General features: G+C 40.0%; 1 protein-coding gene across 1 annotated transcript in view; it reads right to left on the bottom strand.

Moving 5' to 3' along the window:
- Nucleotides 1–16781, bottom strand: part of ABCA13 (ATP binding cassette subfamily A member 13) — a 176157-nt gene extending 159376 nt beyond the window's left edge. Inside the window, exons 1-10 of the mRNA XM_075495780.1 lie at nt 16777–16781; nt 15498–15613; nt 14335–14468; nt 12369–12533; nt 10656–10855; nt 8451–8578; nt 5244–5338; nt 4822–4998; nt 4221–4426; nt 2482–2621 (exon numbers count right to left, since the gene is read on the bottom strand). Coding sequence (XP_075351895.1) covers nt 2482–2621; nt 4221–4426; nt 4822–4998; nt 5244–5338; nt 8451–8578; nt 10656–10855; nt 12369–12533; nt 14335–14468; nt 15498–15613; nt 16777–16781 — 1366 coding nt within the window. The remainder of the gene's footprint in view (nt 1–2481; nt 2622–4220; nt 4427–4821; nt 4999–5243; nt 5339–8450; nt 8579–10655; nt 10856–12368; nt 12534–14334; nt 14469–15497; nt 15614–16776) is intronic.
- Nucleotides 16782–24468: the final 7687 nt, after the last annotated feature.

Genomic DNA, 24468 nt, shown 5'->3' with positions numbered 1-24468 from the left:
CCAAACCAGGAGTTCTTTGCTTCTAGAGCCCATTTTAATCAAGCTACTAAAGCTGTGAAGTTTAATCAAGCTGTCAAGTTCTGCTTGAATGAAAAGCACGACATGACCTGTCTAACAATGGAGGAAATATTCAAATTGTGCCATTTATAAACTTTTGATTCTTCATCTTTCATTGCATTGATAGTGCTTATTTCCATTTGATACATTAAACAAGGGATTGATTTAGAAAGGAGCTAAATAGCAGCATAATGAAAAATAAAGTTCAAAGTCCAGAAATGTAAATTAGAAAGTATTCCTATCTATTAACAGCTGTGATCACCAGCATAGCATGGTAAATAGTTAATAGGACTTAATAGCAGAGGCAACGCTCAACAATTAGTCGGAAGTTGTTTCATGAGGGATATTTTTTTTCTTTTTCTAAACTGGGTGATGATTAAATGGCTTCTGTTTCACTGTTCATCTAGACATCAGCAGGGCTATAATGCAAGTAACTTAGTGACAAGAAGCCCTTGTAACGATACATTGGAACCATCAGGAATCCACCACTTTGGTTACTACTGATAACACACCAAAGATGGAGATGTCTTTTTTTAATGCTTTTGAATGACAAAGACATAACTTTCTTTGCAGGATTCTATTTCTTCCCAGTAATACTGAAAAACACCAGTCATTTGGTGAAAAGAGGCAATTTGGTGAAAACAGGTAATTATGTTCAAGAATTGCAAAAGTCCAAAGTGGAGGTGGGGTAAAGGATTTCTGGAAAATGGTTAAACAAAGAAATTACATTGACTAGTTCAACCTTACCGTGCCCAGGAAATAAATGAGGAATAATCTGGTAACTCTTGCAGAAATGCTAAATAATGACCTAGGATGGTCTCCAAACTGAGCTTTTGTCTAGAACATAGAGATGCTTCTAGTCCACCTGCAGAGAAAATAAAAATTTCAAAATCAAGAGACAGATCAAAAAAGATTTTATGAACACATCTATAAACAACTTGATTGACTCCCACTGAAACAACCTGAATAAGTCCTACCAAATTTAGAAGGACTTGAATGTGTGCAGAAAGAGAAACACATTATGTACATTTTAAAAGAAGTAAATATGCAATTTTTATTAAAGTGTTTGATGTTAGTTCTACTGAATGATTATAATAAATATCATCTCTACATAAGGCACACCTATATTTTCCTTACAGAATTCCTTACAGAAAAATTCGAATACAATTCCTTACAGAAAAAAGGAAAAACAGAAGACAACTTTTGAATTATACATGAACTGCAGAACTAGTTCAAATAAGATTAGTTTTATTACACCAGAGTGCACTTGTGCTGTACTCAGCACTGAAATGAACTTTAACATTTCTTTTTCCTTGGCATTTCAGTAAAGAGAAAGCAGTTCTTTGAATTCACTATTACTGCCCAGATAACTGAAATATCTGGAACTGTAATAGATTACAAAACTTGTACAACCAATTCATATTTGAACAGTTAATTTCACTAACGCTGTTTTTTGATTTAAAAAGTCCTGCTTATTTTTGCATACATTCTATAGCTGCCCACTTACTGATGAGGTATTCAGCATATTTCTGATTAGCTCTACAGAGAAAAAGAGCAGAGGAAAAAAAAAATAGAAGTGTGTTCAGAGAAACAGATCTTTAGCAAGAACAAGATCTTTCATAAATCCCAACTAGCTTAAAAAAAAAAAATCCATCAGTAACCTAAATCCTTCAGAAGCTGGAAATATAAGTGGTCAAAAAATGGAAGAATTGGGAGCATGGTGAGAATACTTAAAGGAAACAAATAGGTGACATTGGGCGAGGTCATTTTTTAGAGCTGTTTGGATCAGCCACATCGTGCCCTGCTTCATAGCTCCACTAAAACGTTGAGTAGAGTACCACAAATATTTAATGAGAAAGAATTCTGAAATGGAATATCTCCCATTCCTCAGCATAAATCTCAGATATTTCAATGTTTTCTCCCAATAAGGAAAAACTAGTCTATTCCAAGAAAGTTAACAGCTGATGGGCCAAGACATCTGGAATATCACGGGACAACTGGGATGAAGGAAATCAAGCATTAAGTCCTTGCCTAATATGAAACAAGCCTAGAAATACCTCTACTGGGTGACCAGCTAGTCTGATCTCCCATTTATATCCTGGATTAGGAAGCCTTCCTCACAAAATACTGTTGCAGAAGTAGAGATGCCAACCAGGTTCAACCAGTTGGAATAGAAATGGACGATCCCAAAATCTTCCAGCTGACACTAAAATCACAGCTGTTTACCAGAGTCAGTCTCTGTATATTATAAGTTTTCCTTGAGAATGATTCAGTCAGCTGGTGAATCCTAAAGTTGATGGAAACACAACCAGAAACAGGCTCACAAATTTAAAAAACACCACCTTTTCCCTTTCCGAGGAATACTGTACTCTAAAACACAGGGAACCATCAGAATAAAGCCTGTGCTGTGCAGTAGCTCCTCACCTGACTGACCTCCCATGGAACCTGCTTCCTCATTCATGTATTGAGCTACCTCACAAGTCCAACTGACAAAAGTTGTTAGATCCTTCCAGTACGCGTTTCCCTCAAAAGCAAACAAAATTTCTTCAAGTGTAGTATTAATTCTGAAATGACACAGAAAACAAGGCTGCCATGATTAAACCAGTGATTGCTTTCAAAGCCAAATTACCTTGTGAACACATGCTGTTTCTCTGTAAATCTCTAGCTAAATTCTATTGCTACTTTATGCATACAGACAGTCCTATTGACTTAGGGAACAACTGAGGCAGGCAGGCTAATAGCAGAGTCCTTTGCTAAAGAAATCAGCAGCATAGCTATTACATGACTCTAAGCACAACTAGACTTTACTACACAGGTTTGTGAGCAGCAAAAAAAAAAAAATCTAAAAAGCCTTTTAAGAAACCCCCAACAAAATGCTCTGGTTCAAAAAGTAGCATTTTGAAATTGAAAACAATTATCGATAAATGCTTCTTCTTGTCTTGAAATACACCTTTGCATTAAAAAAATCATTGCTTTGTTCCTGAAAAAAAACCAATCAATCAAACAAAGCAACAACAAAACACCTCGCATAAAAATAGCTCTGAGCTTTTCCTGCTCTTCAATGTTACTTAAACACAAGCCTCTATTCCCAGGGGCCTTTTAGCTCAATCAGTGTTTTTGATGCTCAAAAAAGGAAATGTAAAACTAGTCCTCCTGGTGATTTCATAGTCATTTAGAAACATGGAGGCAGGGAAGGCAATCAACCATTGACCAACAGCAAAAGGGACAGGAAAAATGACCTAAATTTTCTAACGTCTAAGATGTTATTAAATATCTGTGGATTTAATCCCTGCTGCCAATGCAGCTTGTGGAATTTCTGACAGATTCTTGAATGCTTAGAGTTAGTAGTTTTACCGCTTTAATAGCAAACTCTTCTGTCAAGTTTCTCATACATGTAAGTAATGTAAATAGTTGTCTTCTACACGTTTAAGTTTGTGACCTAGGACATCTGTCCAGTGTAAATGCAACTTCACATTAAACACATTGTTCTCATGCTTTACATTGCCAAGCAAGAATAATAAAATCCTATCCCATTTTAAAGCACTTCACTGATATAAAGATTTGTCTCTAATATACTCTAATTTAACACCATTAAAGCTTGAAATCAGTAGAATTACTGAGTCATTGCAAATGACAATCAACTTAATAAAAAGATGAATGGATTTTCTGCCAAAATAGAGGAACGGTGACCACTTGATGTGTTCAGAAAGCAACTTGAGGCTGCAATACCCCTCCTAGTGCACTTTCTAACTACCCTCTCTTTAATGTTTTCCTGCATCTCCCAGGAGTCTTTCAGATCCAAGTTTCCAAGCATCCTGAGTGGCACAGTACCAGAGAGGTATGTACCAGGAACAGGCTGAGAAGTAGCAGAAAATGCTTGGATGTGAGACAATAAAAAGGAAGAACAGGCTTTTAGAATCCTAGATACCTGCCTATCCTCAGCCTATTTCCACCCCTACCCCCCCAAATACTACTACTAATAAGAAAATTCATCCTCTACCTTCCTGTTTGTGCTTATAGAAAATTGTTAACACTGGGTGGTAATTAAAAGCAAAAAGCAGGGTTTTAACCTTTTCATCTATTCAGTTACTGGTTATAATACCTTACTCCAGGCTGGTAACAGTCAGCATCTTTATGCATTAAAAGGTACACAAGATACATACAGTGAGAAGAGCAGCTGTTTCTGACAAGAGCTGGAATGGACATCGTCCTCAGATGGTGCCTCTGTGCTCAGCAATTGATTAATTTCACAGTAATAAGCATAATTTTCGGCTAGCTGCTCTTCTATTTCTTGCCATCCCAAATAATCATCCATTATTGAATCTGGCAGGCTCTGTTGTCCCTGAGTTACTTTCTGCAGAAGTAGGACCTTTCACAGTAAAGAAAGCAATATTTGAAACTAGTAAAAGGGAAATTCACCTGAGACTTTGGTCCTGCTTCTTAGATTTGTAATATTGATGATATTGAAATCCAACATAACATGGATTAAATGAGCAGTCTTTCAAACCTTCTCAATTTTTTCTGGAAGCCAGAGCTACTTAGCATATCTAAAATGTCACATCCACTCAAGAGACTCTGCAGGACCACTTGTGCCTTGCCCCCAAGTACATTTTAATCAGTTTAAATAATCAGTTACCCATCCACTTATTAATAGCAAATACTAAGTAGTAAACTACAACCCCTGCTAATTTATTTCATTTTGTAATAGTAATATAAGTAAGGCACTGCAAGCTTTAAACATGAAAAGAATTCAGAAATACTTACAGATTCCTTTAGTGACTGGACCTGGTTACTTAGCTTGAAGGTCACCTCTGAGCCATTGCCAGGGCACATGTATATTGCTAAAATGTCAATGTCATCTGAGCCCTGTGGAAGTCTCAGGGTCTTCTCAAACATTGTAAACATGTCATTGCATATATAGGAAGCATTGCTCATCAACATCTAAAATGTAATGAATATACTGTTACTTTAAAAATGAACTCAGGGTGAAGGAACAAATTTAATTCACACTCCATATTAATTCTCACACTGAGATGTCAAAAGACAAAAACGTGCAAAGTAAAGCTGGAACAAAATGCTGCTGAATAAAAAGTGAAATACTCTACTTAGCAAGTACTTTTTATCCCCCAAAATAAGCCTCTGCAGCTTTATGCAAATTAATATACAAACATGAGACAACAACTTACCTGTTTTAGCTCCACAAAGAGCTTTCTGATGTCTAGATGAATGAATCCACCTCTTTGGGCAAACGGAATGAGTTTTTCCAGGCTACGTAAAGCTTCTGTAAGACATTTCGCCCACACAACCCATAAAGAAAATATTTAACCTACAGAGTAATTCAGGGACAGTACAGTAAGAAGCATCCTTCTGGGAAAGAAAACTGTCCATGATATGGTTTAAAAATACAGTAGTTACAGAGGCATAAAGGTTCCACTTTGGTTTAGATGACATCCCTGCCCAAAGCACTCCATCATTTTGCACAAAATATGTACACGGTTGCACTCTGCACTTCTGAAGAGCAAAGACTGCTCCCCTCCTGCACTGCCACTGAAAAAGGCTCATCAGGACAAGGCAGAAAGAAGAGACCAGTCTTCTTACACCAGCAAAAGCTTGACCCTATCCCCTTTCACAGTTATGTCAGAGTAGCTCCAATGACTTCAGTGAGCTTTCATGATTGTCAGGAAAGAAAAATGAGGTCCTGTGCGGGCTTCTAGTTATGAATGCTGTAAATAAACTTAGACTCTTTCCATATGTAATTGTTGATTTAGCCAGCAAATTCTTCTGAAATATAGAAAGGTGGCCTAATTCCTTAAGCTCCCAAGCAAAACTCATCTCGCCCTTCTCAAGTAAAACAAAACCACAGAAATGTTACCAGGTCACGTTAGGGAGTTGCCAAATCCAGTAGCCCTACAGAGGTGAGGCTGCTGTAGCTCCATGCCCCCAGGTCCAACCGGCAGCAAGGCTGGGCAGGTAGGCACACCAGCCAACACGTACACAGTAAATGCAGATAGCCGGCCACACAGATCAACACAGGCCAACCCACACAGCACTTGTGCACACACACAAACGGCACCAATGGCCTCATCCTGTTTACCTCCCTGGTTCGTCAGGATGAAGATCTGTTAGAGGGAATACATACATATATATGTATATATATATATATACACACACACACACACATGTGGTGTGGATCCCCCCTAGCAGCTGGGCTCAGACACCCAGTCTGACCTGCTCAGCAGCTGCCCCTGGATCCCAGTCTCCCTCCCCAGTTGCTGACAACTGGGCATATGAGCCCTTGAGGCTGCAGCCCTGCTCCAGCTTCTGGTACAGATGTACTTGCTCACACACAGAGTGGATCCCTGCAATAACTGCTCTTGGAGGTACACAAACAGGTCTCTCAGTCAACCCCCAGACCTCATAGTCTCTCTGGTGTTGGCCTGGGCCTCCTGGTTCCTCCGGTAGCTGACTCCTCCTCACTGTCAGAGAAGTGCACACCTCCCCAGCTCCCAGGCCACCTCACTCACCCTTCAGCTATCCCAGCCTGATCCTCACTAGCGATCACACACTGATATGCCCACCCTCACTCACTCTAGTTTCTGGCACCACAGACACACAGGTCCCACCCCATTTGCTGGCGTTTGATTTCACTCACTCCAGTCCTTCCAGTTGTTGCTATAGGCCCCTATATGTCCTGTGGTCTGACCTCAGTTGCTGCACCAGACAAGTGCATACACAGAATAGAGTCCTCACCCAGGAAAAGAGTTAGAAATGGAGTTTAGTGAGAAGGCAGGACAGCCTGCAATGGTCAGGTGCAGGGCACGGCCAGGCAAGCATATTGACCAAGCAGCCTGTTTATATCCGAGCAGCCCCTTTCATCACCTTATTTCTATTCTCCCATACTTGTTCCTCCCCAAACCACCTAGATCACTTCCTTTCCCCACCTTTGGTTCCTCTTCCAGATCTCCCATACTAAGTCTTGTGCAATCCCAAAACGCTCTTTCCCTGCTTCCTGTAATGAGTCCCATACCCCTAGGCAGTAACCCCCTCAGTCTGTAAGGTGACCCAGCCTTGGAGGATCCAGGACAGGGTACCATTTGGGTTCTCCCACTTGCCACTGTTCGTCTATACTCCTTTGTGTGGATGGAGTTGAGCATTTTACCACATAAGGTGAGAGGGCAGATGCCCAGCTGTAGTAAATCAGTGTAACTCCACCATCATGAAGGAAGGTATACTGATATACAGTATACAAAATCGTGTAGCATGCTTCAAATCAACCTGTCCTAAAAAGGAGACTACAGAAACTATCCTATATTGTTTATTCTTTACAGTAAAGTCATATGCAAATATCAAGTAATTTAAGACTATTAATGTCCCCAAAGGACTAAAGTGTTTTTCACATACCTAATTACAAATGAGTAATACAAGTGTTCTTCCTATATATACCCACATTATAGTATTGCAGGTCTCCACTAAAAGGTTTCACAGAAAGATATCTTGTCCTTTTTCCCTTTGTTATTATTTTTTTTAAATCCAAATCTGTGTGGACCTTGTAATATGACTATATTGCCAAGCAGCTCCTGGGTATCATGGTGCTGAACATCACACAATCTGAGTCTTAGCACGCCGTATAATACCATAAATGTATGCCAAATCTGGAAGTCACAATTGCTGAACAGACATATTTACAAAAACTTCTTGGGAGCTAGTTCATCTTACTCAGTCAAACTGCTGAAAACAGATCCAGTTCCCCAACTTCTTGTAAAATACACCTCCACTTCCCCTGAGTTCTTCAATACTGTCCCTTCTTGTGGGAATGGCATCTTCCACCTCCTTTACCATCAGCCTAGCTTTGTGTCCAAAAACATAGCCCCCAGAGAAAGAAGAACCCTGCCTCTGTGCTTCACAACCCTCAATCAAGTCCTTACTTAAAGAGATCAGAAAATCCATGTGTCCAACTCAGCATTTTGCTTCACGTGCAATGACCAGACAGAAAAGTTAAGCTGCATCTAAATGTAAAACAAAGACTTCTTGTTCACACACACGTGACTGATGGCGTCAGAAAATTCTCAGGCATTGATAATTTTAATTTTTATTAAGCAGGCTCTTTTTCTTGAGTTAGATCTTTAAACAACAGCCACAGCAGCATACAACATCATATAAGTGCCTAAGGAAATTGTTTATTCCCGATATGAGAAGTGAAAGCAGGTATTATGTTGTGTTCTGTGATCACCAAGGGAAACAAAATTTTAGGAATTTGAAAGCTGCTGTAAATATCTAAGTGTGACATGTATTACAGAGCCCAAATGCCTTCCTAGAGATAGAATGTTATCTATTTCCCATGTTATTCTGTGGAATTCGAGTGCTAGTAACGAGTAACCACCATGCAGCTTTACCTTCAGTGAAGTATAAATACTGTGCTATTACGTTCCTTATAGCTCCATCTACCAGAAGTAATCTCTTCATAACAGGCCACTGAGGTACATCCTGAAGTACAGACTGCATTCTCTCCAGATGCAGGATTCTACGATCAAAACAATTAGAGCATAGAAACATTGCATACTACAAACTACAAGGTAAAGTTGCTGAAAAATTATGGGATTTTTTTTGTTGTGCAGTCACTATATCAACTACTTTGTAGTTTCTTACAACAGCAGCAGTATAGCAGTTTCCTTTTATAAAAAAAGAACCAAATTCCAAAATGTACTACTAAATTATTGAACAATTTGACTGCAGTCTCTCTCTTAACAGTAGATAATGGATTTTACAAAAACCTTGACAAACTAAGGAAAGAACAGCAAAAAACAAAACAAAAGAACCCCTCTGACTCTCATCATTCTCACTGATCAGTCTCCCAGGTGAGTACAACTTGTTTTCATGGACAAGTCTACTACTTTTCAGATTAATTTACCTGAAGGCCAAAACCATTAATGTTAGAGAAGATTTACACACGAAATCAACTCCTTTCCTATCCTTTGCAGGAAAAAAAAAATGGAAAAGTTTCCCATGAAAGAGTTCATTTTCTATCAAGCCACTTACTGTACTAAAAAAAATGTTTCTGAACACTCAAAGGTGGGAAAAGGAAGTAGTGGCTGATATTCCACCAGTGACTGTTAGGTTAAGCACAGGAGTTATACACCTGTTTATAATCCCACATCAGTTCATTTACTTAGGAAACATTTTTTTCATTTTTTGTGTCCCTATTCAAACAGATTTGTTTGGAAATGGAAAGAGGCTTGTGTCCATTTTATAAGTTAATTAAAACAGCAACAAATCCAGAACCAAAGACATTGCCTGATCACTTCCCACTTGGGGTGTGCTGTATTGGAGCACTTGGTATCTTTCAGATTTATCCTCAGATGTTGATTTGTATAGCATGGATCATACCTCCTCCAATGAAGGACAGTTTATGATATGAACAAGCAATGCCAAACTGAGGCCAACATTATAACTCCCAAAAGTGATGCAAGTCATCCAATGTGCAGTTAGAAAGAGAGAAGTATCAGTTCCTGTGCTCTGCCATAGACTTTTCATGAGGCTCTGCCAACTCTGACAAAAATTAACTCCCTGTATCTACAACTTTTAAGTCCTGTGTAGAACCTTCCAGATCATTTATAACAAGTCCTTTTTTTTTTTTTTAATAGATAGGGAAGCAGAGCTTTTAAACCACTTTATTTTGCATACATCACCCAGAATAATTGTCTTGATTTTATTTTAAAATATATGCTGTGAATCAGAATACCTGAAATTAAAGCACAGTCAATCTTTACAAGCTTCTGGTTGCACTTGTCCTGAAATGGCAATTGAAGGATTTTCCAAAGTTGCAACAAGATAGATTTCTACTACATTAGTGACCAGCTGCTAAAAGAGTAACTCTACTGTACAGAAGATTTGGACTGCTTTAACAAAACAAATAATTCTGAATAAGTACAGAGCTTATAGCCATATCTTCATATAAACTGCTTACATTTGCATTCAGTGATAAGCCAAACGGGAACCTTGAAAGTTCAAAAACATTAAAAGCACTCTTAGCCTCAGAGTGCCCCAGATAAGATCGGAAACTACATATATACAAACACATAGCATTACATTGTAATTCTGTTCTCTGTAGTAGGCTTCTATTCCAAGATCTCCTGCACAAACTAACATGAGTATGACTGCTACAACAAAAATCTGAAACATTTCAGATGCACTGGACTTGCTGTACATGAGTAGATTGATCCTATAGCATATACATCAGTAAGAAGCATTACTGAGTCACAGCAACTATTTGTGGGAATTAGACTTTTTTTGCAGAACAAGATAAAGAATTCAGGTCCTAGTTCAAAATGCATAATTATACAGCTGATTCCTATGAGTCCTGATCATTTACTCAGGTCCTCTGTTGAACCTGTAGGCAAGTATACTCTGAATCACAGATTTAATTTCTTTTTCAGAATGTGTATGTATCAGCACAATTATTTGATTGTATATGAGGTTTTGAATAACAGAATAAAAACACAAAACAAAAATCAGCAATCAATTAAATGTAATGTGAAGATAAATATTCAGGTTGGTCTGAACTTTATAAGACAAGTTGCAAAAAGATAAGTATAACTTACAAATCATGAGATGCAGTATATCCTTCTGACAAGTAGGCACGTGATTTCTCATTCCATTGCTGGATCAGGGTATTTATCTCTGAAAAACGTTTCCTGGCTTCCCTGTCATCTAGAAACTGATACATTAAATCAGCTATGATTCTTTCAAGTTCCAAAAGGAGTTTCTGAGAGAGGCTACTGCTGAACTGTTGCTCAAATACCTAGCAGATTGAATGCAAAACAGAACACACCTTGTCAGAGAATCAAAGCTTTCTTATTTAGACAAGACACAGAATGTGCATGTCTTTAAAAAAAACCATAATTAACAATGACAGTAAAATTTCTCCCTGACAATGTGTCTAGACTCTGAAATGGCTGGCCTCACACAGGTTGATTTTCAATACAGTTTGTACTGACCTGCAAGTTAGCAATATAACATGCTACATCATACAGCGAACTAACATCCTATGCTGTGCTGTCCTTGCCCAAACACCCAGAAATGGTAAAAACATGGCCTGAGAGCTAAACCAACCTAAAGCAGACCTCCACAGTAATTACTCAGGCTGGCTTTCCCTTACAGGACTTCTGCCTGCACTACCGACATGATAGAAGGCAGCAGCATCAAAGTTTTTGGGGTCCCATTACACAAAAAGATGAAGAAAGAGCCTGCATGCTCGCATTGTGTAGCCTAAAATAAGGCACACCAAGGCCTGGCCAAACCTACTGACTGCTCTCCTTTCCTCCACCATTACATTTTTTTAATGCCAAGTGGTTATAACAGATTTTTACTATAAGACATGTCCTGTTCACCAAGGGAATTCCCAGTGGCCAGCAGCTTACAGTACGTCAAGTTGCCATCACAAGGATGTCAGCTCTTGTGAAGACTTTTAAAATCATGGCTGAAATTATTACTGGATTTTCCTATGGCTACAACAGGAATTAGTGCATTAGTTTTGGCAATCACATTAAATTATTACTTCAAGTCATCATACATCAGTGAAACCTTTATCAAGAGAGAAATCAAAGGCTACATTTTCGAGGAAATACGCGATAAGCTCTACATGCTTTCTTTAGATGATATCGCAAACATCTCCAGAGCATCTTGATACGCAGCTGGTATTTTTTAATAGGAAAAAACCACATTTCAGTAGAAAAACAAACACCAGCGTTAAGACAGCTAAGTAAGTGTTTTCCTTAGGAAACATCTGAATGGTTTATCCTTTTCTCCATGCAACTACACATGTGTCACCATAGAGACTGCATGCCAAGCTGTTCTGCCAGAGCAGAATTTTAAGATGCTATACTGGAGATTTACTCTCATCCCCTTCAACATGCTTCAGCCACTATTGCCAGAGAGAGTGGAGGGGAATTAAAAATAAATGAATTATATACTGTATTAGTGGAGGCCTGTAGTCTGCTTCCAGTTTTGCCCAAAATTCAGGCTCAGATGGGACAGTAAATGGGTCTTCCTTCTGTCAGGCCTCTGCAGTGCAGTATATTTCACTATATTGCCTATTAGATTTTAAATCTATATTTGAGTTAATGAGAAAATCTGATTAAGTGGACACATGGTGATAGATTATACTTCCACTGTAACAATTCTTTATAAGGATTACTTTGTCTTATTAGCAAGATGAAGAAAGATCATGACAATAACATTTAATAGCTAAGTCAGATCTTGACAGCCTACATGCAAAAATTAGGAATTTAATCTATTAACTTATTAAAGTGTACCTGTGCATAGAGTCTGAGCTTGCTGACAGCATGAACAAGATACAGTTTGGCTTCATGCCATGCAGAAATACAGCCCTCTTCATTATTCTCTTCGTTTGCTTCATTTTCTGGCACACTGGACAAAGCAGAGCACACAAACTGCTCCAGTATCTCTCCTGTAGGAATCTGGCAGGGACATAAGAAACTGATGAACACCTCAAGAGAACTGCTGAGTATTATCTCTGCTATCAACTTACTTATCAGGTGAAAAAAGAATATCACATAGCCTCCTTCAGTGAGAACAAAGGCTATTTAATCCAGCCTAATATTCTGAGGCACATACTTCAAAGTACTCCACATGCAGAGTGCTGTATAAAATAACAGTGGCCCCATTAGGGTTCTCATACACCAGCCAGAATGATGATACTTGTATATGCAAGGAATTTTCACCATGTAGCTACACCAATGTTGCTAATTCTACAGTCATTTGCAGGCTGTTGCTGAACTACCTTGACAATGATACAGTACACCTACACTAGAATTTTGCACTAGAATAACTGTATCAAAGTTATTCTTCGATACTATTCTTTATGCTATTCAAGTATAAAAATTACTGATGTAAAAAGCATTCAGTACAATGGTACATCTCAACCAATGATTACATGCAGCAGACTAGTTTTAAATTTAAGTTGGCAGGCTTCAGCAGTGTGGTCAAGAGGCCAGAATTTTTTCCTCATAGCCTGACTTCTAAATTCTCTGTTGAAAGATTTATTATTCCCAGTCATATAAATTTTATTAAAGCATACAAAAATAATTTAGAACATTTTAATTCTCCCTATTAATATCTTTCTGAGATATTTTACATCCTAACTCCTTTCAACTGTGACTAGAAAATTTATCAAAAGTTTTGCAGATGTTTTGACACCAAATGAGCTGGGGCGTTACATACAGAATGGAAGTGCTCAGAACAGACATTGTCCAGGCTTCCATATTTCTTTTCATACTTTCTGAGGATCTTCAATGCCCTAACACAAGCACACAATATCAAGATATTAGCTTAATCTATAAATAGCTAGCAAGTGAGTTGCCTGGGATTACACAGCCAACCACAGCTAACAGGCTGCAGTCAAATTCAGTTCAGTTGATCAAACTGGCCATCACTGATATTTCACTAAAAGGCCATTCAAAAGTCAAGTTTTTTTATAATTTAGCCCTTTGTCTAAATCAGCTATTTTTAATGAGCTCTTCTGGAGTACAACTCTAGACTGTACCTGACAAAAGCAAACAGATTTCAGATAAATACCAGCATGTTCTATCAAAAACTGTGGACTTTAGTAGAAATTCAAACCATGTTTCAAGTTTTCTGCAGTTCAAACCAGACCATCACAACAGATCACTTCAGTCTAGAAGAAAGGTTAGAAAGCCCTCTCTGAGAAAAGATATTTTCTTCAAAATGTGACACATCACCAGTATATTTGAATAGCCCCACTGAGACAACTCATCAGTAAAGTATATTCATATCAAGACTGCACAACTGAGAAGAAAGGACTCTTGATGTGCCTTAATTTATGCACAGAAGAGACAGGCATTCTTTGTCTAGCAAACCAGATGAAAAATGCTACCTGCCAAATTAATCCAGGCAGCTTCAAATCTAGGATCTAGTTTAAAAGCTTAGTGGAGCAAACCCCAGAATTCTCTACAGGATTGGATAATAAACTCAGGACTTTGCCATACCCAGTGGTGACTTCAGAGAAGCATAAATTCATTAATGTACACAACCAGACCCGTCAGCATCTTCATGTGCAAAAAATGCAGCTGAAGATAAATACATTTACTTTGATGGGAATGAAGCCAGGATATTTAGCAGTCTTGTAGCTGCTTCACTAGTCTAAGATACGACTATAGCTTCTGTAAGGCATTAAAAATCCCTTCAGGGTACAAATAAAAACAAAGATGAAAGGGACACTGAAATTTTCAAGTGGTTTACCTCTGTTAATTGTGCTGTGTAACTTAGCAGCTTCTCAACATGAAGATCATCAAAACCAAACCTGGATTCAAGTTCTGCTCTCACAGCATGTGGATTCCACAAAACATCCCCAAGAGAAAGATTATACTGAAAACCTAAAAGAAAAAAACCCTTCTGTTTACATCATTCCTGCTTTTTGTTCATATTGTTTCTTGATGATTCATACTTGACAAGATCCAAGCACCATGTTTCCAGCTCTTTGGGGGGGGGGGGGGGGTGGGGGGGGTGGGAAGAGTGCACCTGAACACCAGCTTCACTAGGATAAAATCCATGATTGCATTAGTAGTATGGTAACGTCAGTTAATCTAATGGTATTCCAACAGCTGATACAATAATGGTGAGATGCCCCTGCAGACCCAGCAGGGTCCCATTCCTGTGTGTGTATGAGCTGGATATGAATCATTGCTGAGAGGGAGAGCACCATGAGAACACCAGAAGACCCAGGGAATTCAAGCTCACCCTCTGTGCAAGGGCTCCAGCATATTACCTTTGTACCACTTCAGTCCTGGTTTTGACAGCTGAAGTGGGACTTAGACCGCATATAAATGTTAGCCTGACCTTCTATGCAGAGCAGACAGTTGCACCTAGAATCTAATTATGTGCCACCAGAACATTTGCCAATGAAACTCGTTCCTGACCGTTTCTTGAGGAGTTGTCCTGGGGCCAGCCTACCTTCTCCAGTTAAACTCATCTCCCATACTCAAGCAGCAGATGGGGAAACAGCCCTTCAGCTGAGACCAGAATTTATGATAACAGAATAATGAAGCTTAAAGTAAAACAGCCATAATGCTTAACATGCATGTCCAAGACAAGAGACTATCGTTCTATCAAAAGAAATTATCCTTTGCAGTGACTTAGTCTCTCTCCAAAATTCACCATGGAAAGATCATTCTAAACATGATATATTAGACCAACACGCTTTGTTTATCAAATGGTTGCCAGTGTGATGAAATTTAATTATTAGAACTTAAAAAACAGATCAATAAAGAAATGGGTTAGCACTACAGCAATACAGTTCAACTCTTAGACATTTTACATTGGGAATTTAGCAGAAACTCAGACAGTTACTGCTATCGCATATTCCCAGCAAGGTACTTCAAAAAAACCTGAAGCAAATTCCTTACCTTCTAAGCTCCTATCCTGTACTGATGTAGCAGTTAAATTCAGTGCTGTTTTCACCATTTCATAGAAACTGTTGCCCAATGGCATCACAGCTAAATCCTTCAATGATGTTAAGGTACTGAAAGTGAAGAATAAAACAAAAATCAAGCTGTCTACACACCCAGAAAAACTGAAAGGGCTGGGTGGAAAAAGATGAAGTTCAAGCAATTTAATATTAAAATACTTTCTTTATTGTTGAAAAATTGATGTTTTGTCAAATTAGACTTTTCATGAAAAAAACACAAGTTGAGATTTTACAGTTAGAGTTTCACTCCATTTTCATTAAGGAAATGTCTCCTAAGAGGACTAATGTCCTCTTAAAAAAAAAAGAATGAGAGAAAAAAGAGTTAAAAGAGAGAGCAAAAATGAGAGTAAAACCACCACAAAAGTTCTCCCAGTTATCCCCACAAAGCAGGATGGACACAGAATACTTATATTTTACTTCCACCCAATCTACTGAGAAAAAAAGAACCTTTAAAGCAACAGAACACTTATTCTCACAACAAATTAAACAAAGCACATAGAGAATGCATTGATAAAAATATACATCTATTGAATTTCTTACAAGCCCCAGTCTCAGTCACTTTAGCTGTGAAACAAACTTCTTTGATAATGTAGCTGTAATTTACTAATTAAAGTTTACATCAAATTTACCAGTTATTTCCTATAGAGTATTCCTTTGTTATTATGAAAATAAGAATCCAATTTTGTTAAAGCGGATCAGCAGTTTCCAACATACGCAAGAGGAAGGAAAAAACCCCAAAAAAACAACTCTATTTAACTTCTCCAAGTAGGTATGAAAAGTATCTGTTAAGTACCACTGAGAAACACAGCAAAGATGGTACAGCCCAGGAAGTGGGAGAAGTTGTAAATTTAGGATGCTTTCTGCTGACTAAATTCTGCCCGACACACCTCTAGAAGTGTGTGTTATTAATACAAAGCTAGTCAAGCATTGGGTTTTGTGGTTTGCTTTCCAAATTCAATTAATTATGGCAAATTTGGTCACTGAAGGGCACCAAAGTCTTAAAAAAACCAAAACCCAAATGTAAACATCTGAGTCTCCTCTTATTAGTCACTTGTGGGTTGACCCCGGCTGGCAGCCAAGCACGTATACAGCTGCTCATTCACTCCCTTCTCCCACAGGACAGGAAGAAAATAAAAGGAAGGCAAGAAGACTCATGGATCAAAATAAAGACAGTTTAATAGGTTATGCTGGTTTTGTCTGGATTAGATTTAATTTACTTCATAGTAGCTAGTGTGGGGCTATGTTTTGGATTCGTGCTGAAAACACTGTTGATAACACAGGAATGTTTTAGTTCCTGCTGAGCAGTGCTTACACAGAGCCAAGGCCTTTTCTGCTCCTCACCCCACCCCACCAGTGAGTAGGCTGGGGGTGCACAAGAAGCTGGGAGGGGACACGGCTGGGACAGCTGACCCCAACTGACCAAAGGGATATCCCATACCATATGATGTCATGCTCAGCATATACAGCTGGGGGAAGAAGAAGGAAGGGGGGGATGTTCAGAGTGATGGCGTTTGTCTTCCCAAGTAGCCGTTACGCGTGATGGAGCCCTGCTTTCCTGGGGATGGCTGAACACCTGCCTGCCCATGGGAAGTAGTGAATGAATTCCTTGTTTTGCTTTGCTTGCGTGCGTGGCTTTTGCTTTCCCTATTAAAACATTTTTACCTCAACCCACGAGTTTTCTCACTTTTACTCTTCTGATTCTCTCCCCCATCCCACCAGGGGGAGTGAGCGAGTGGCTGTGTGGTGCTTAGCAGCTGACTGGGGTTAAACCACAACATAGGTGAAGCAAAAGTTGTGCATGCAAGCAAAGCAAAGCAAGGAATTTATTCACTACTTCCCATCAACAGGCAGATGCACAGCCACTTCCTGGAAAGCAAGGTCTCAGCATGCCTAACAGTTATGTGGGACGACAAATGCCATAACCATGAACACCCTCCACTTTTGTCCCCTTCTCGCTCTGTCCACACTATAGGCTCAGGATAGAGAAATCGCTGCTGAGATTATATTAACAGATTAATAACTTGACCCAGCACAGCAGCCAGTGGTTAGTGCTGTCTTTGCTTACTGCTGCTGAAGAAGAAAACAATAACCATAAACTTACAATCAAGTTCCTGTCTTACTTCAGGAACACTCAGACTCTGAGAGTTTGCAGACCTTTCAGAAAAGACTTCTGCTTTTGGGATATAAGCACCAAAGCACAGCTAATACGGCTCTGCATGTTAATAGTTCAGAGAACAAGCTGGAATAAGGTTACAAATTACTCAGGCATAAAGGGAGGTGGGGGAGTGGGAATCAAGCCCCAACACAGTTGCAATCCACATATTGTAATCAAAAGAGACTTATTTCCCAGTTTGAAAAAAATTATGCCGTCATATCGTTCATAATCTTTTTTATTAAGAAAAAGACAGTGGGATGCTAAAGGGTGACAGAATCAGCACAGTAATTTCCCATTCAAAGTCTTTGGGCCCCTGTCTCCCCATGGGGTAAGGCTGGTGAAGTTCATGGCCAGTCTTGCACAGGCAGCCAGGTTCGGTGGCCTCCTCTAGCCTTACAAATATGTTAATTGACTACAATGACAATCACCTATCAACCTATTACAACCACCTACCTACTCTGGCAAATACATTTTAGACTTTTTCCTAGCAATTCCCTTATTTTACTGAAAATTCCTGTAGTACTTTTTCTTAGCCTGTGCTTTTGAATCACAGAATCACAGAATCATATAGGTTGGAAAAGACCTTTAAGATCATCGAGTCCAACCGTAAACCTAACACTACCAAGACCACCACTATACCATGTCCCTAAGTACCTCATCCAAACATCCTTTAAATACCTCCAGGGATGGCGACTCAACCACTTCCCTGGGCAGCCTTTTCCAATGCTTGATAACCCTTTCAGTGAAGAAAAATTTCCTCATATCCAGTCTAAACCTCCCCTGGTGCAACTTGAGACCATTTCCTCTTGTTCTATCACTTGTTACATGGGAGAAGAGACCAACCCCCCACCTCTCTACAACCTCCTTTCAGGTAGTTGTAGAGAGCGATGAGGTCTCCCCTCAGCCTCCTTTTCTCCAGGCTAAACAACCCCAGCTCCCTCAGCCGCTCCTCATAAGACTTCTGCTCCAGACCCTTCACCAGCTTCACTGCCCTTCTCTGGACTCGCTCCAGCACCTCAATGTCTCTCTTGTAGTAGGGGGCCCAAAACTGAACACAGTATTCGAGGTGCGGCCTCACCAGTGCCGAGTACAGGGGCACGATCACTTCCCTAGTCCTGCTGGCCACGCTATTTTTGATACAAGCCAGGATGCCATTGGCTTTCTTGGCCACCTGGGCACACTGCCAGCTCATGTTCAGCCGGATGTCAAGCAACACCCCCAGGTCCTTCTCTGCCGGGCAGCTTTCCAGCCACTCTTCCCCAAGCCTGTAGCGTTGCATGGGGTTGCTGTGGCCCAAGCGAAGGACCTGGCACTTGGCCTTGTTAAACCTCATACAATTGACCTTGGCCCATCGATCCAGCCTGTCCAGGTCCCTCTGCAGAGCCTTCCTACCCTCCAGCAGATCAACACTCCCACACAACTTGGTGTCATCTGCAAACTTACTGAGAGTGCACTCGATCCCTTCGTCCAGATCATTGATAAAGATATTAAACAGAACTGGCCCCAAAACTGAGCCCTGGGGAACACCGCTTGTGACCGGCTGCCAACTTGAGTGAACTCCATTCACCACCACTCTTTGGGCCCGGCCATCCAGCCAGTTCTTAACCCAGTGAAGAGTACACCTGTCCAAGCCATGAGCAGCCAGTTTCTCCAGGAGGATGCCTGACCATGTCTTCCTTGAGACCATGTCTTCCTCTGAATCCAGCTGTCCTTTACCTGAGGCAGAAAGCTTTCATGTTCAGAATACAGTCTCTGTGCGTTTCTTCTTACTGCTTCATTTCTTGCAAGAGAACAGCCAAAGCTATTTTGATAGCAAGAGGCTTGAGAAACAAAATGGAGTAATTTTCCCAATATTGACCAAGTGCTACATACATATTAAGTTGAATAGCATGCAAACTATTATTTTCTTATAGTCATATGTAAATATTCTGTCTTTCAAAGACTCCCAAAGCACATTACAAAGTTCAAAGCCATATTATGTGATGGGCTAATTTCAACCATTGCTAAGATGAAGCTGCTTCTTGGAGACTCCTAGGGAATCTCTGCTGAGCTAGACAGAGATGAAAAATACAGTTATGATGGAATCAGAATGGGTGAAAACTCCTACCACACCTCTATAAAAGCAGAATCTGGTAAATAGAAGAAAATTTCAGCCCCTTTACACGGATAAAGATGCTTATTTTATTAAATAGCCAGTGAGAAGAACAAGAATTGCAGGTAAAATATTAAAACAGAGAACTTTCAAGCGTGTAAAAGTACTTACTTCTGAATAACTTTTAGAAATGATGCTACAGCAGCTAACCCATCTTCCGTATAAAAGCTGTTTGATTCAAGGTGAGGGAGTGAATGCAGAAGGTTCCAGATATATGGTTGTCTGTACAGGTTTTCTGCTCTAGAAATCATTTCCTCCACTTCATTCAAATCCATCTTTATGTGAAGAAAACACATTTACATGCAACATTTCCATTAACAAAAAAAAAAAAAAAATAGCAGGTGCCTGTTACTTCCCCTACCCCTGCCCTTTTGAATTTTAAACCATTTTAAGTTTTTTTTCAAGCAGAAACATACCTCTAGCTTTGGTAATTCATCCCATCAGTTTGGTAGTACTTTGAACTTACGGAAGCTTTGTTTCAGATGTCTTTCTCTGCTCTGATGGAAATGGAGCTGGGAGAAAAGCTACGCAATTTCTTTCTGCTCAGAAGTGTAACTCTCTCGCAAAGACAATGATCATCTTTGAGATCTCAAACACAAGGAGCTCTTTAGCCCTGCAATGAATTTCTAAGTCTAGGGTATAAAGACCAGGGGACTGCCAGGGACATGCCATCCTTGCCTCACAGCTCCTTGGGGGAGGGGGGCGATGTCAAATAATAATTGATAAGAATGGCTCTTTAAAGATGGACTGGGGTAAAACCATTTCTTTTATAGGACTACACTATCAGACGCCTATGCAAAACACAGGATCTATCATACTTGTTTATGATGCAGTCTTTGTTTCTCTAAATTAATGTTTCACTAGGGCTTTTTTAGATAATGGTAACATGAGCATGGTTTATACAAAAAGAAGCTTGTGTATACAAGCTCTGTTACTAATAATGATAGGCTACTTTCAACTAAATATTTTCTTAATGTTGATAAATATATTCTTTCTATTTTATATTCCATTCCAGAAATGAAATTTCATATTGATAAAGCTCCTTTCAATCAAGTATCTCATGAGCAATTTAAAAACATTACTATAAAAATGCCATCTAATTTCAAGTTATAAATTGGAAATCTAGGTTTCATGAAGTAGCAGTTACAATCAATCACACATGGAGAAAATGCATTTTAAAATATTTTTAAAGTGAAACCAATGATCTGTGAAAGGTACAAAATTGACAGTAATGGAGATCCACTACTGTGCCCATTCAGCCTTCCTCTTTTTGTTGAGATTGCAAGGGTGAAAGACTAATGCATTAGGGACAGTAAAAAAGACCAAACTCGTTTCACATAAACTGCCAAATTGATTCTGGAAGGAATTATGCTACATCTTGCAAATCTGTCTTCCTTCACCCCCACTTCAGTCTGCTTGCCATATTTACTGGATCACAAATCTGAATTCAAAGTAATCTCACCCAAGCAAGAGCGCCATCTTTTCAATCTCACTGCAGTCCTTTTTTAAGTTTTGGGTTGGTGTTTTGTTTTGAATAATAAGTACACACTAGGATAACAGTTCCTTGCAAGACATTTTGTAATATGATTTTATACAACTACAGAAGGTCTGGCAGATGCACTTTTAAATTGCTACTAATGAATAATCAGCCTTCAAATAACGGTGAATTTTAGCTACTAACAACCTAGTGTGGTGAGTTGACCCTGGCTGGATGCCAGGTGCCCACCAAAGCCACTCTCCTCCTCAGCTGGACAGGGGAGAGAAAATATAACAAAAGGCTTGTGGGTCAAGGTAAGAACAGGGGAAGATCACTCACCACTTACCGTCATGGGCAAAACAGACTCGACTTGAGGAAATTAGTTTAACTTATTACCAATCAAATCAGAGGAGGATAATGAGAAACAAAACCAAATCTTAAAAACACCTTCCCCCCACCCTTCTCTTCTTCCCCAGCTCAACTTCACTCCTGAATTCTCTACCTCCCCCCCAAGCGGCATGGGGGGGACGGGGAATGGGGGTTGCGGTCAGTTCATCACACGTTGTCTCTGCCGCTCCTTCCTCCTCAGGGGGAGGACTCCTCACACTCTTCCCCTGCTCCAGCATGGGGTCCCTCCCACAGGAGACAGTCCTCCATGAACTGCTCCAACCTGAGTCCTTCCTACGGGCTGCAGTTCTCCATGAACTGCTCCAGCGTGGGTCCCTTCTACGAGGTGCAGTCCTTCAGGAACAGACTGCTCCAATCTGAGTCTCCCACAAGGTCACAAGTCCTGCCAGCAAACCTGCTCCAGCGTGGGCTCCTCTCTCCAGGGGTCCACAGGTCCTGCCAGGACCCTGCTCCACTGTGGGCTTCTCACAGGATCACAGCCTCCATTGGGCATCCACCTGCTCTGGCGTGGGGTCCTCCATGGGCTGCAGGTGGATATCTGCTCCACCATGGACCTCCTTGGGCTGCAGGGGGACAGCCTGCCTCACCATGGTCTTCACCACGGGCTGCAGGGGAATCTCTGCTCCAGCACCTGGAGCACCTCCTCCTCCTCCTTCTTCACTGACCCTGGTGGCTACAGAGTTGTTTCTCTCACATATTCTCGCTCCTCTCTTCGGCTTAGGTTGTGCAGGGTTTTTTTCCCCTTCTTAAATATGTTATCACAGAGGTGCTACCACCATCACTGATGGGCTCGGCCTTGGCCAGCGGCAGGTCTGCCTTGGAGCCGGCTGGCATTGGCTCTATCGGACATAGGGGAAGCTTCTGGCAGCTTCTCATAGAAGCCACTGCTGTAGCTCCCCCCTGCTACCAAAACCTTGCCATGCAAACCAAATACACCTAGACTGGCTTAAATCAGTAATCTAGGAACCACTGAACCTCTATCAAATTTCCAAGACATCATTTTTTCTTTCAACAGCATACCAATTTTTTCTAAAGATAGTTTACTAAACCTTGACAGAATACACCTTTCTAACCATTAAAATAAAGATGCCTCAAAATCCAGAACTGTAATTTGAAATAGACTGTAAAAATACTTACAGTAAGAAAAGCGGTGATGTTATGGAGCCCTGTAAAATCAAATATTTTCCTTTACAGAGAGGCATTATTAACTTCAGAAGAATCAATTTTATAAGCAATAGCAAATAGTACACAAAGGGCATTTCTACAGGAGTAAAGGCATGTGAAACAACTAATACTCTAGAAAGATAGTGATCCGCTTGATTTTCTGTACTTTCCAGTACTTTTACTATTATCACAAAAACAAGTTAAAAGAAATTGCTTACCATTCACTTTTCAGTAAGGCAAAATAATCACATCAACACTAGATGAATGTACTAGGTCCCAAACTGCCAGGCATGAAAATGACTGTTTCGCCTAAATCTTACTGCCTGAAAACTCAGCCAGAAAGGCAGGGTAGTAGTAGGTCTTAAATGCCCACCTGCTACAGCAGCAGGGCTGCACGGTATGGGTGGGAACAGAGTGGGAGCATCAGAACTTGGTGTTTCCAGTCTCACTCTTTTAGTGCGAGACGGACTTGTTTGCCTAAAGGTTACCAGGTGTGAGCTACTGAGGTTTTCCATCCCTATACTCTCTAGTACAACAGAAAAACAGGACTTAAATCTTGATATGTTACTTTTGAATGCATGTCAGACCAAGTAACCATGTGCTCAGATTATTAAACCTTACCTTTAAACCTTTCCCCTCACCATATTTTCTTAACTATCAAGTAGTAAAAAAAGGGCATAGTTTTAGAAAGCTAACTGTTTTTCTGATAATTTTATGACAGCCACAGTAATAGTAATCATAAAAGTAGCTTTTTTCAGATCAGCAAAAATATTAGTTTGTTCATTTTATTTTTAAGATAAGAGTATTACTTTGTTTGACAGTTGTCACTCCCTGATAGACAAAGCAATTCATTATTAGAAAGATCATAGCTTACCTGGGAACTTTGAGTTTTCCTCCCATAGCTTTTCTAAAGCCAGGGTTTTCTCTGTGGTCTCAATAAATCCCCTTGCAAGTTCTTCTATCTCTTTCATGAAGTCTAGGTCAGGTCCTGTAAAGCTCTCTGGACTACTTTGGATGCCTAAAGTACTTTTTCACAGAAAGAAATGGGACAGAGGAGGTAATTACAAACTGGAAGCAAGTAGCTGAAAAATGTGTATATACTCCACAGCAATACTCTGAATTTTTTTTTTAACTATTATACATTTACACAACTTTTATTTAGTTCAGTTCATTAGTGTGCAGGTTGCAGCACTGAGTTTCAAAGCCTCGGGAAAGAGGGCAATGAAATATTGCTGAGCTGGAGCAGCTCACCTACGCCAGTAACCCAATTCTGGCAGCAGCCAAAGACAGACACATCCAAAGAAGCCTTTGATGTTTCTGAACACACTCAACTCTTCTCCCCTGGTTTATCATGACTCCAGGTGATGGTTCTTTGATGGCCTGCACCCTGAAGTTCAGGCTTTCTTATTGCATCTAAGGCAACACACTGCAACCAGAACAGGTAAGTTGGTCAATGTCACCGGATGAAATATAGGGAAGTCCCTCTTTCTGGGCCATGAAGAAAGCTGGTGCTTCCTCTTTAGTACATTTACTAAGCAACAGAACTATGATAA

This window comes from Mycteria americana, chromosome 2 (genome assembly GCF_035582795.1).
Source record: "Mycteria americana isolate JAX WOST 10 ecotype Jacksonville Zoo and Gardens chromosome 2, USCA_MyAme_1.0, whole genome shotgun sequence".
Lineage (NCBI taxonomy): Eukaryota > Metazoa > Chordata > Aves > Ciconiiformes > Ciconiidae > Mycteria > Mycteria americana.
This window is presented reverse-complemented; position numbering and strand designations above follow the sequence as displayed.